The 12,573-nt window shown below is 47.8% G+C and overlaps 4 protein-coding genes and 1 long non-coding RNA gene across 5 annotated transcripts; all 5 read left to right on the top strand.

Annotated features, from left to right (window-relative positions):
• The first annotated feature begins 15 nt into the window (after positions 1-15).
• Positions 16-677, top strand: LOC136199197 (small ubiquitin-related modifier 2-A-like). The gene is made up of 5 exons (XM_065989355.1): positions 16-38; positions 88-141; positions 196-279; positions 329-400; positions 456-677. Exons 1-5 carry the CDS (start codon positions 21-23, stop codon positions 525-527), a joined length of 300 nt encoding a protein of 99 aa, XP_065845427.1. The 5' UTR covers positions 16-20; the 3' UTR covers positions 528-677.
• A 149-nt stretch (positions 678-826) lies between these two features.
• On the top strand, positions 827-1,450 carry LOC136199216 (uncharacterized). The gene is made up of 2 exons (XR_010673001.1): positions 827-1,007; positions 1,063-1,450. It is a non-coding gene; the product is annotated as an uncharacterized lncRNA (long non-coding RNA).
• Positions 1,451-1,847: 397 nt separating this feature from the next.
• Positions 1,848-2,530, top strand: LOC136199207 (small ubiquitin-related modifier 2-like). Its single transcript, XM_065989366.1, has 5 exons — positions 1,848-1,890; positions 1,942-1,995; positions 2,063-2,143; positions 2,217-2,288; positions 2,345-2,530. Exons 1-5 carry the CDS (start codon positions 1,876-1,878, stop codon positions 2,405-2,407), a joined length of 285 nt encoding a protein of 94 aa, XP_065845438.1. The 5' UTR covers positions 1,848-1,875; the 3' UTR covers positions 2,408-2,530.
• Positions 2,531-3,379: 849 nt separating this feature from the next.
• LOC136198334 (uncharacterized) lies at positions 3,380-6,588 on the top strand. Its single transcript, XM_065988250.1, has 6 exons — positions 3,380-4,214; positions 4,268-4,418; positions 4,467-4,920; positions 4,974-5,784; positions 5,840-6,157; positions 6,215-6,588. The coding sequence occupies exons 1-6, from the start codon at positions 3,461-3,463 to the stop codon at positions 6,586-6,588; spliced, it is 2,862 nt and encodes a 953-aa protein (XP_065844322.1). The 5' UTR covers positions 3,380-3,460.
• Positions 6,589-8,260: 1,672 nt separating this feature from the next.
• Positions 8,261-12,366, top strand: LOC136199187 (uncharacterized). The gene is made up of 7 exons (XM_065989343.1): positions 8,261-8,828; positions 8,922-9,980; positions 10,039-10,186; positions 10,240-10,657; positions 10,711-11,461; positions 11,515-11,832; positions 11,891-12,366. Exons 2-7 carry the CDS (start codon positions 9,221-9,223, stop codon positions 12,205-12,207), a joined length of 2,712 nt encoding a protein of 903 aa, XP_065845415.1. The 5' UTR covers positions 8,261-8,828; positions 8,922-9,220; the 3' UTR covers positions 12,208-12,366.
• The last annotated feature ends 207 nt before the right edge of the window (positions 12,367-12,573 follow it).

Below are 12,573 nucleotides of genomic sequence, written 5' to 3'. Positions count from 1 at the left end.
CCGCGCGCTAAGACAACGAAATGGCGGACGGCGCCAAGGTGCCTTTTCACCCGTTTTACGGTTTTCTCGTATACATATACTTCCTAGCCTGACGTTAAATCCGAAACTGATGACCACATTAATCTAATAGTCACCTTCGAGGTTCGGCGTCTTCGTAGCTAGCGAATCTCATGTTCAGAAATTGTTTCTCGGCAGAATGGTCCATGTACGGAAGTGCATTTCAAAATGAGAAAAACCGCTTCTTTCAAAAAACTCATGCTTGCATTTAGCGATAGACAGGTAGGCATAAAGCGAGACGTACGACGGCCGCCCGTAATGTCGATTTCAGGGAATACAACGAAACACTTTACGATTTCTTTTCGATGGAAGACGCATTGCAGAAAACGATACACCAGCCAATGTACATACGTCACTAATTATTTTAATCATTTAATAATTTAATTTTTTTCTACTAGCTGGAAATGGAACAGGAAGAAGATACTGAAGGTGTTACTATAGAAGCGCATCTAAGACAAATCGCAGGCTAATTAATACAGTGAAGTCATCAGCGTGAGAATTGAAGTAGTTTCTAGTATTGCAGGCTTATTAATACAGTTAGTTGAGACAATCGTCAACGTGAAAATTGAAGTAGTTTTTAATGTCTTTGGCAATTAAATCAAGGAATTCACGCTGAAATCTAGAACGACAGTACTTCGTTTTCTGCTCCCTCCCAGAATCTGTGTGGCTCGATCAAACACAGACTCACAGCACAATCGCTGAGCGTGGAGAAATGAATCAGAGCCTCCACGAAGATCGGCTTATAGGTTAATGAGCCGTACGAAGCGAGATAACGTGCATCGCAGTGGGAGTATCTACTGGCTCTATCAGTTTCATAAACTTCCTCCCGTGTTTTCACAACGGACCCCACATCCTGGTGTTCTTTCACCGCATCATGGCAGAGGCAGAGAAACCCTTGCTACCTACTGAATCGCCCAGCGCACCTCCTGGCGCCTTCAGTCAAGACCAACGTACCTTCAGCACAGAGCCTATATGTACCCCCACCGCGGTCTTGTTATTCTTTAGCTCCGCCATATCCGCATCAAACGGCGTCAAGCGGCACGTCGACGACGACGGTCGTGGTTGGACAACCGCAGGGAATCCCGCCGACTCAAGTGGTCGTCGCTGGATCCGATTTGTGTCCTACTTGCCAACGCGGCGTTCTCGAAAGTCACTGTTCGCCCATAGCTATTCTGATGTGTTTTCTGTGTGGGCTCATCGGTCTAGGAATCTACTGTTTGATTGCTAAACCGAAACAATGCCCGGTTTGCCACGCCACTTTCGATTCGTGTTAGGCGGCTTTTTGACCGTCGACTGACTTTGCCAGCTGGCTTGCCTTTTGCTATAGGTTTTAGGAGAATGTGCATGTATACGTGTTGCTTCAATATACGAGAAAGAATGGGATGCTGCTCTATTAGCAATGCTGTCATTTCTCGACGTCGCAGAAGCCGTTCATAAACCGGATCTGAAGAAATTCTTCGCCGACTCGGTCAGCTGCAGCAGCCAAAGTAGGGGTAAAAGAGATCATATCAAGGCACGTGGTCAAACGCGCCTTGGTTCTTTGGATCGGACGGGATTTTTTGTTGGCCGGAGGTTTTGTCTTCCAGTTGAGCTCCGATTCTTACTTCCTTTCGCCCCGCAAAGCGTCTCGCACATCGCCCCCTTGTTTTTACGACGTCATTCTATTGGTCCACGCGTCTTTTTTTCGTTTTCTTACTTCTTGAGTCGCTTCTGAAGCATTATAACATGTTCACTGCGCGATTGAATGCTCGTTAGCGACGTCGCTTGGGCTAGAAGCCAAAAAATTCTTCGCCGTACCGCACGCTAAGGCTAACGAAAATGGCGGACGTAAAGGTACAAAACTCTTTCCGCCTCCAATGACTTCTCTCTTATACACTTTCCTAGCCTGACGTCAAACACGACATTCAAGAGCACATTAATCTAAAAGTCGTCGGCCAGGTTTGGCGTTCTTCGCGGCGAATCCCCGCCGCAAAAACGTGTGAAAAAATGATTTTTCCTCGCGCAGAATGGAGCATGTACGGTTCACTTTAAAATTAAGAAGCACACGTCCTTCAAAAAACTCATGCAGGCATTCTGCGATAGACAGGTGAGCACTAGGACCCCTATGCAATAAATAATTACCCCTGGTAATTAATTGGTCAAATCGTTTACGACTTCAGGGCGTACAAAGAAACACTCTGCGATTTACGTTCGACGGGAGGCGCATCGCAGAAGACGATACACCTGCCAAGGTATCTATACCTACATATTTATTAGATGAATCATGATTTATTTTTTTCCCTACTAGTTGGAAATGGAAGAAGATGATATTATTGAAGCGTTTCAAGATCAAACCGGAGGCAACGAGTGAATAGTACATATGAAGATTGTTTTTGTGTGCATGTACTACTGACTGCTTGCCTCTCTGTAGTTTATTGAAGTGGTTTAGGCTAGCTAGATCTCAGTATACCGAATGCTGCTGTGTTGCATCGTAGATTCGTTGCGTGCGCACGTTTCACCCATGCAAGACGCCCTGGGAGATTTCATATTCTGCAGAATTAGGGTTCAGAGTGACGTTCTCTAATAAAGTGCACTGTACTAAGACGGCCCTCGGTCCGACCGTTCACTCTAATGACAAGCCTATCAAACTTCCTAGTGCCTCCTTCGCAAGCGACATGCCCAACGTGTCTTACTAGCTTCAGAAAAGAAGTCAATTGCTCAACAGGTGTTCAGTGGGGGCGTTCGAAATGCAAGAACCGCTCAGATCGACTCTACATATCTTGTCAGAAAGGTACCTAAGTGGGGTGAACAAAAGCTTACTTTCTCTCCTTCAGCTGTTCGTCTCGTCGGTCCAGCTGAGCGCGCTGCCTGTCAGATTGAATACTTGCAGCAGCAGCATGCAAATGGGCCATCTGAGAGTACAGTGTAGTGCTACGCTGCAGCATTGACCACGGATTCTCGGCGATGTGCGTATGCAGACCGGAAGTGACAAAGCTGGGAATAGACAAACTGCGAATCAATGTGCATAAGACGCATCTTGCGCATCAACAAACACGTCTTGCACACATATGCGAGGAGCATTAGGGAAGAAACGCGCAAGGTGTGGTTGGCTTCTTGCGATATTAGATCGCTGAGACACGTGCAAATCTGTAACTTCGCAGACCAACTTGCTCATCATTTTGCATAAATGTACTAAATGGAGAACGCATTAGAAATGCGCGCAAGATGTGTTTGACAAGAGCATCTTGGACACTTCGCCAAACTCATTTTGCCTAAACTTACAAACAACTTACTAATTAAAAGCCGGCGCCGTGAAAGCCTTACCCCGAGGAAGAACCCCGTGTCTAAAACCAGGCCGACCGCACTATAAATCGTAGTGCCGACTTCACACCTGATTACTTCTTCAATTCTCCTTCGACTGCAAATGAAGAAACTGCACTGTTTCATCGTTTTTCTGTGCGCCTGTGCGTACGGCTCAGCAGAAAACTTCCGAATCTCTGCAGTGAAACTAAGAAACGCCTTCTTTCCCATCTTCGCTGCACCCCGCTCGATTGCGTTTATTTACGGACCAACGGCAAACGGCGGCGTGACGAACGTCGATCTTCTCTTTGTCATGGACAACTCTGGCAGTATTTCTGCAGACAACTTTTTAAAGCAGAAGTCTTTTGTTGCACTGATGATAGACCACGCATTGACCATAGGATGTAAATGCTCCACAAGAGTGGCCGCCATCACGTATGCTACGTCTAGTCAAACAAAAATAGAGTTTGATTTCGATGACTATTCAACTGGCTCCACACCTCGAGCAAACCTCAAATCGGCTGTGAATTCAATTTCATACGTCGGAGGTAGCGCAACAAACACTAAAGGAGCTCTCACCTTAGCTCACTCGCTCCTAAATGATTTCAGCAAAGGAGCTCGATATGGAGCTAATAAGGTCGTTTTTGTTCTAACCGACGGGTGGTCTAATCAGGGCGGAAATCCCAAGCCGGCTGCTGACGTGTTGAAGGGAACGGACAAGGCAACAGTTTTTGCCATGGGAGTGGCGAATTTTCAGTCTGTCTACAGTCAGCAAGAATTGATCAATATAGCCACACCGAAGAACAGTGATAGAGAATACGTTCTGGTTGTTGACGATTTTGACGACATGAGTGGCATTGCTGAAGAGTTCGGATCCAGTAAGTCAATCATATTAGCTTCAACCGCAGTGCAGCCGCGTCTTCTCTCGTAGAGGCTCGATGCAATTTGATCGACATGGCAAAAAATCGCCCTGAAGACTGGAAGTTGATAATTGAAGGATTTAAAATCCTAAAAAAAAACGGTGTTATCAATAAGATGAACGGCCTTCACATGGAGACCTGGACAGAAGGCTACGCGCACGGGTACTATATAACCAATCACTTTAGTTCTTTGACCAAATCTTTTCTTAGAAGCGCTGGTTTTCTTCCTTGGCACCGCGCCTTTCTGTCTATGATAGAAAGAGCTCTACAAATTGCTCTCAACGACGACGCTCTTCGTCTTCCTTACTGGAATTGGGCAGGGGAAAGTCCCGTAACGTCGAAAATTTGGGAACATCTCGGCGGACAACAGAACGGCGATGCAAACAACGCGTTCTGCGTTAATACAGGTCATTTCAAAAAATCTGACTGGCATCCAGACCCGTCAGAATGCATAAAGAGAAATTTCAACACGGGGTTACTAACCGCACCTCAAGCGTCTCAGTCAGAGCTTGACAAAGATAGAGAAGGAACTGACTCGTACGAAAATTTCAGAAGTAAAACAGAAAGTGGACCTGATCGACACAACCATTTACACGGAAAATTCGGAACCGGATCGCATATGGCAAATGGCTTCACAGCACCACTTGATCCAATCTTTTACTTTGTAAGACAACAGCAACAAAGTAATTTATCTTTATCATGATCTTTCTCTTATAGCACCACTGCTTTATCGACCGTCTTTGGTATGATTGGCAAAAGCAGCACGGTGAAGGACCTAACAACTATCCATCATCAGGAAACGGGTACACTCTGTACTCACACATGATGCACCTAAATCTCGACTATCCCGGAACAACGACTCCGCTCTTGCCCCATTCTGATCAGCCCTTGAATCGCCCGGTTGATTTGCTCAATGTTAACGATCTCGGTTACACGTACGACAAAGAAAGCAAGACCATTATTCAAAAAAACGACCGGCGCCGACGTGGCGTAATAACATCAATAGGATCTGTCTATCGACCGTCAACGACTGTCTCGGCACTTCGTTCAGCAATGCTGCTTCGACGCAAAATGTCGCCCAGTCAAGTTCTCCAAATGAAAGCGAATACCCAGTGTTCGTTTCTCAGCGATCGCCTATCTCCATCTCAACTGACGGAATGTGTTCGCCGGCGAGCAACGCCAGGAGTCCGCCTTGCATCCGGCCCAAACCAATTTGAAGGCCGAGTCGAGGTTCTAATAAACGGTGCGTGGTATTCAATCTGCGACGCCGGATGGAGCGATGCAGACGCTGCCGTCGTTTGTAGACAGCTCGGATATTCAGGAGGAAAGGCCGTAGATTCTCCCAAGTGGAAGTACCAATACAGCAGTAATCTGCTGACAAATTTTCACTGCCGAGGAACAGAAACTCTTCTTCAAGACTGCTCGTACAGTAAAGTGACTCCGATTCGGTCATTTTCCTGGTACCGTTCATTTCGCCGAAATGGCTATTGCTCCAACTACGCGTACGCTCAAGTTCAGTGCAGTCCAGGTGAGTCAGAAGGCAATTGCTAATCAAAAGAACAGTTTCTAATTTCGCACCTTAGGCGTCCGATTGTCAACCAGTGGTCGTTCCAACGGCTATCTTCAGGTGTACAATCCAACTAAAAAAATATGGGGTGCCGTGTGCGGCGCAAATTCGTGGGGAAATCGCCAGCGCTCAACGGCGTGCGAAGCCGCCGGTTATGGTCCGTCTTACCCCCGCAGCTACCGAAGCTCCGGCGTCCAATTGCAGCCTTTGCAAGCAGCGTATCCATCGTGCCTTACCAGCTACAGAAAGGAAATAGATTGCTCCACGGGCGTTCAGTGGGGACGTTCATATTGCACGAGCCGTTCAGATCGATTCTACGTATCTTGTCAAAAAGGTAAGCCTTTGATATCGTCCGAGAACAAACGTAAAACGCTTACATTTTCTCCTTCAGCTGTTCGTCTCGTCGGAGGTTCAGGAAGAAACGGAGGCCGAGTTGAAGTCTACCACAACGGAGTCTGGGGAACAGTGTGCGGTCGGTGGTGGGGAAAATCCGACGGCGACGTCGTGTGTCGTCAACTGGGCTTCAGTCTCGGAGCAGAAACGACGGCCATTTCCTACGGACCCGGTTCGGGCATTGTGTGGCTCGATCAAGTTCAGTGCGTTGGAAATGAGAAGTCGCTCGACAAGTGCCGCCATGCCGGGTACGGAACATCGACGTGCGATCATTATCAAGACGCCGCCGTCAATTGCAAAACGGCGTCTAGCACGTCGTTTCTAGCATCGCTGAAGTTCCCTGCCCGAATAAACTCGTTCATCATGCATTAGCTAGTTGAGTTGAGTCACCTTCTAGTTGTTATTGCACGAAATTTCTGTGTTTCCTTTCACCTTTGACGTTGTATTAGAAAAGAGTCAGCAGCACAACAAGCGTCTTTTCGCGTACAGCTAGTTTTCCAACAAGAAGGACTTCAGGAGTAGACTACAGGTAGGCCTGAGAACTAAAAAAAGCAAGATCTGCGCAGACACAAAGGAGCAGCGCTGTACGTTACCAAAACACTCGATGGCACGTTTCGGCCTTCCCTGATGCATATGGAAGCTGAGCGTGCAGTCTGCGCTTCGTCTTGGAATGGAAAAGTGAGTCGAGACGGGCCAAAGAAACACCGATAACAGAGCCTAAATGAATAGCAACTTAAACTTCCTCTGGGTGTGGTGACAGAAAAAAATACAATCCACCAATCACGTCCACTAGCCCTAACAAACTTACTAAATAGGAGGAGCCTTCCTAATGGAATTTACGCTGCCATCGTTTGAAGACAGCTCAGAGTTTTGGGAAGAAGAGCCATCGATTCTTCGGTCTTCTAATAACTTACCAGATTATTAGGCGATTGTAGAGTCGTCGTGCACGTGATCCATTCCTCTAGCTATGTCCTTTGCTTTTCATTCCATTCTTGCATGCTTCCTCCTTCTTGGTTCAGTAAAGACACTGTACCTTTCACCGTGCGGCCAAGCACGTCCCGGCCAACACTGGCGACTGCACGACGACGGCACAGTGCGACCGGCAGCCGATGACTCTCGATGCTTGACCGCTGTCGTCCTGAGAGGACACTACGGAGCGTCGGTGCAAGACAAAAATCTCGTCGTTGCCGCCGATTGCAGAAACGACTCGACCGCTTTCGTGCAAGAGTGGAAATACTCCAACACGACTTCCCTATTGGCGCTCGCGAACGACACCACCTTCGTACTCCAAGCAGACAGCTTCACAACAGGAGCCCAAGTTTCTCTCAGAAAATGCGACGACTCCAAATGCGTGTCGCTCAGTCGCTGGAACTACACGAGCAACGAGACGTTCGAAACGCACGACATTTTCTGTCTAGACGGCACGTCGACATCGTCACGATCGTGCGACGAAAATTCGCCGTCGCGATCGCTCCCCTTCTGCAACGCGTCGCTCCCGCTCGCCGAACGCGTCGCCGATCTCGCCGAACGCGTCGCCGATCTCGCCGGACGCGTTTCGCTCGACGATCAAATCGTCCAATTGAGCGCCATCTACGCCGCTCCCATACTCGATCTTGGCATCCCCTCGTTCTGGTGGGATCAGACGTGCATTCACGGCGTCGCCGACGACTACGACATGTCGCACTATTCCATGCAGACGCGTCTCGCTTCGTACGTGACCATCTTTCCGCACGCCATCGCTCAGGCGGCGTCGTTCGACGTGACGCTGGCGCGACGCATTACCAAGGCGACGGCGGACGAGGCGAGAGCGTTGAATGCGAGACGATATGCGCTCGGCTATTTGGACGCGAGCAATGTGTGTCTCATAGGCATCGGGGGTCCTCTCGCCAATTTGGTTCACGATCCGAGATGGGGACGGACTTCGGAGACGAAGACCCGTACGTCATCGCGTTTCGCCTCTCAGGTTCGTCGCGACACTTTTACTCTTGATTGGGCTCATTGGACGTTTCTAGAATAGCTTGAAATCGGATAAATAGACCACCTCGAGACGATGTCATTTCTCCGTCTTCAGTGGTCCCACCAACGAGGGCACGTTCAGTTCAAACATAACGGAACGTGATCTCGTCGATTCGATACTGCCGGGATTTCAAGCGACCGTACTGTGGGTGGGTCTTTGCGAGTGGAGTTTGTACACGGGTGTCCGGATAAGCGAGGATTTACCTACTGTGTGACTTGCCTATTCAATTTCCGTCGCTTCAGTTATGTTGGTTCCATCACGTCAAACGTCGACGACGATGTATAGACTCGTCTGCGGCACTAGTGTGCAATTTGTTTCGTCTTAAAAAAACCTTGGACGCGCCAAGCATTTGCCAAATTCCGATCACTTGTGAAGGCGGTCAGAGTCTGTCCGTTTCCTCTTCAACCAGCAACACCGAATAGGGTCTGGTGTAGAATAGAAAGTATGATCACGAGTAGAAGCGTTCACAGCCAAAGGATTGAGTGCCAAGACGTCACCACGGATTCTCTCTAGAATCAATCTGCATTTGCACAAAAGAATTTTCTATTTGAAACTTCCTGAGGATGCGTCACGCGTATTCTCCCACTTAGAAAAGGTAATCCTACACACCGTAATATCCTATACGTCCTACACACCCTAATGTCCTATATCCTCATTTGCATACCTAAGTCTACGATTTTCTCTCTAGAATCCTCATTTGCACAAAAGAATTTCTATTTGAAACTTCCTCCGCGCATTGTAACCGCCACTTGGAAAGGGTAATCCTACACACCGTAATATTCTGTACTACGTCCTACACACCCTAATGTCCTATATCCTATTTGTATACCTTATTATCGAAAAAGGGCGTCTAGAAAATTCTTAGAAGCTGTTATCTGCTTCTTAGAGTATCTTCACTCCAACGCAGGATGATGTTATCTAAAGGCCAGAGTGGCCATATATAAATTCGTACCAATTTCAGATCCATCATACCCTCCTTCGAGTTCAATGACAAAACTTCGGTGTTTTATCATTCTCCTGTGCACCTGTGCGTGCTGCTCAGTGTCAAATTCCCAAGCCTCTTCGAAAAATGCAGCGAAACTAAGAAACGCCTTCTTCTCCATTTTCGCCGCACACTCGAATTCCTTCAGTGACGAACTAACGGAAAGCGACGGCGTGACGAACGTTGATCTCCTTTTCGTCATGGACAACTCTGGCAGCATTTCAAGAGACGACTTCTCGAAGCAGAAGTCCTTCGTCGCTCTTACGATAGATCACGCGTTGACCATAGGATGCCGCTGCTCCGTCAGGGTTGCTGTCATCACATTCTCGACGTCCAGTCAAACAACAATTGAATTCGATTTTGACGACATCTCAGTTTACTCTACACCTCGAGCAAACCTCAAATCGGCCGTCGATTCAATTCCGTACATCGGAGGTGAATCGAGGAACATAAAAGGAGCTCTCGCCTTAGCTCACTCACTAATTAATGATGCCAGCAAAGGAGCTCGATCTGGAGCCGATAAAGTAGTTTTTGTTGTAACCAACGGAGGCTCGACTGAAGGCGGGAATCCCGAGACAGCCGCTGACGTGCTGAAGGAAAGCGACAAGGCAACAGTTTTTGTCATGGGACCGGCAAATTTTCGATTTGCCTCCGATCAGCGAGAGTTGATCAATATAGCCACGCCAAAGAATGGTGACAGAGAATACGTTCTCGCTGTCGACGATTTCAACGATATGAGAAACATTGCTCACGAGTTCGGACCCAGTAAGTTCGTGACATTAGACTGCATGTGGCGTAAATTTAGCAACATCTTCTCTCGTAGAGGCTCGATGCAATTTGATTGACATGGCAAACAACAGACGCGAGGACTGGATGTCAATAATTGAAGGATTCAAAATCCTGAAAAAGAACGGCGTTATTAACGAATTAGCTGCTCTTCATTCGGACGGTTTTGACCAAGGGGCGCACCGGTACTCAGGGAATTCGCCTCCGTTTTCTTGACCAAAACGTCTCGTTTTCTTAGTGATCCTGGCCTTTTTCCTTGGCACCGCGCATTTCTGACTATGTTAGAAAGAGCTATACAAATTGCTCGCAACGATGATGCTCTTCGCCTTCCTTACTGGAATTGGGCGGGAGAAAAGATCAACGATTCAAAAATCTGGATACCTCTCGGTGGAGCACAAAACGGCGACCCACCTGACTACTGCGTTAACACAGGTCACTTCAATAAATCTGAATGGCATTCAGACCCGTCAGAATGCATACAACGAAACATGATTGGCTCCGAGCAAGCGTCTCAGTCGCAGCTTGACGAAGATCAAAAACTCAGCTTGTACACTAAATTTAGACCGCCAACAGAAAGTAAACACAATAATCTTCATGGAGCGGTCGGCGGTGATATGGCAAGTACGAAATCGCCACGTGATCCAGTCTTTTACTTCGTAAGATTCAGTTCATCGACAACCAAATTTCTCTTATAAGAGTTTCTTCATAGCACCACTGCTTCCTTGATCGTCTCTGGTACGATTGGCAAAAGAGACACGGTGACGGGCCAAACAACTATCCATCATTTGAAGGTAAGTATACTCTGAACTCAACAATGAAGTATCTGAGTCTCACCTATCCCGAAACAACGACTCCGCTCCTGCCCCAACCGACCTGGAATCGCCCAATCAATTTGCTTAAAGTTACCGCTCTTGGTTACACGTACGACGAAAGGAAAAGCCTTCTTCAACAAAACGGGCAACCTCCTACTTTTCATCCGTCAGCCACCAACCTGTCGTCAAGTCAAGTTCTCCAAACGGAAGCGAATGATATCCAATGTTTCTTTCTCAGCGATCTTCTTTCCCCGGCTCAAATGACAGAATGCGTTCGTCGAAGAGCAACGCCGGGAGTCCGTTTCGCGTCTGGTCCAAATGAATTTGAAGGCCGAATCGAAGTGCTCACCGACGGCGCTTGGTATTCGATCTGCGACGCCGGATGGAGTGACACAAACGCTGCCGTCGTTTGTAGACAACTCGGATATTCAGGAGGAAAAGCCGTAGATTCTCCCAAGTATAAGTACCAATACAGCAGTAATCTGCTGACGAACTTTCACTGCCGAGGAACAGAAAGTCTTCTTCAAGACTGCTCGTACAGTAAAGTGACTCCGGTTCAGTCGTTTTCTTATAACAACTGGGCTCGTTCATTTCGCCGAAACGGCTATTGCTCCAACTACGCGTACGCCCAAGTTCAGTGCAGTCCCAGTGAGTCAGAAGGCAATATTAATCGAAAGAAAATTTTATAATTTTCACCTTAGGCGTCCGATTGTCAACCAGTGGTCGTTCCAACGGCTATCTTCAGGTGTACAATCCAACTCAAAAAACATGGGGTGTCGTGTGCGGCGCGAATTCGTGGGGAAATCGTCAGCGCTCAACGGCGTGCGAAGCCGCCGGTTATGGTCCGTCTTTACCGCGCAGCTACCGAAGATCCGGCCCCTCATTGCAGCCTTTGCAAGCAGCGAATCCATCTTGTCTTACCAGCTACAAAAAGGAAATAGATTGCTCCACGGGCGTTCAGTGGGGACGTTTCTATTGCACAAACCCTTCAGATCGATTCTACGTATCTTGTCAAAAAGGTAAGCTTTTGATATCGCCGGAGAACTAACGTAAAACGCTTACATTTTTTTCCTTCAGCTGTTCGTCTCGTCGGAGGTTCAGGAAAAAGTGAAGGCCGAGTCGAAGTCTACCACAGCGGAGTCTGGGGAACGGTGTGCGGTCGATCGTGGGAAAAATTCGACGGCGACGTCGTGTGTCGCCAACTGGGTTTTTATCTCGGCGCGGAAACGACCGCCATTTCCTATGGACCCGGTTCTGGCATTGTGTGGCTCGATCAAGTTCAGTGCGTTGGAAATGAGCAGTCACTCGACAAGTGCCGCCACGCCGGGTACGGAACAAATACGTGCAATCATTATGAAGACGCCGCCGTCAAATGCAAAACGGCGATTCGCTGAAGTCGCTCCCTGCCCAAATGAACTCGCTTATCAGCAATTAGCTAGTTGAGTTGAGTCACCTTGTAGTTGCATGCAGGACATTTCTGTGTTTCCTTTCACCTTTGATGTTGTATCAGAAGAGAGTCAGTAGCACACCAGCCAACGAGCTTCGGTCTCGGAGCGGAAACGACGTACACTCGATCGACGTTCTACGGCGAACGTACGTCAGGTCTACACCCTGTCCGCATAAACTCATTCATCAGCAATTAGCAGTAGTGAATTTAGGGGTCAACTTTTGGCTTCATTTTAGTTACGGCGTGTACGAATTTTTTTAGTTACGGCGTCAACGAAATTACTGTTCTGTACGAAAAGAGGCCCCGCGACTGA

This window comes from Oscarella lobularis, chromosome 1 (assembly GCF_947507565.1).
Source record: "Oscarella lobularis chromosome 1, ooOscLobu1.1, whole genome shotgun sequence".
In the NCBI taxonomy this organism is placed as follows: domain Eukaryota; kingdom Metazoa; phylum Porifera; class Homoscleromorpha; order Homosclerophorida; family Oscarellidae; genus Oscarella; species Oscarella lobularis.
This window is presented reverse-complemented; position numbering and strand designations above follow the sequence as displayed.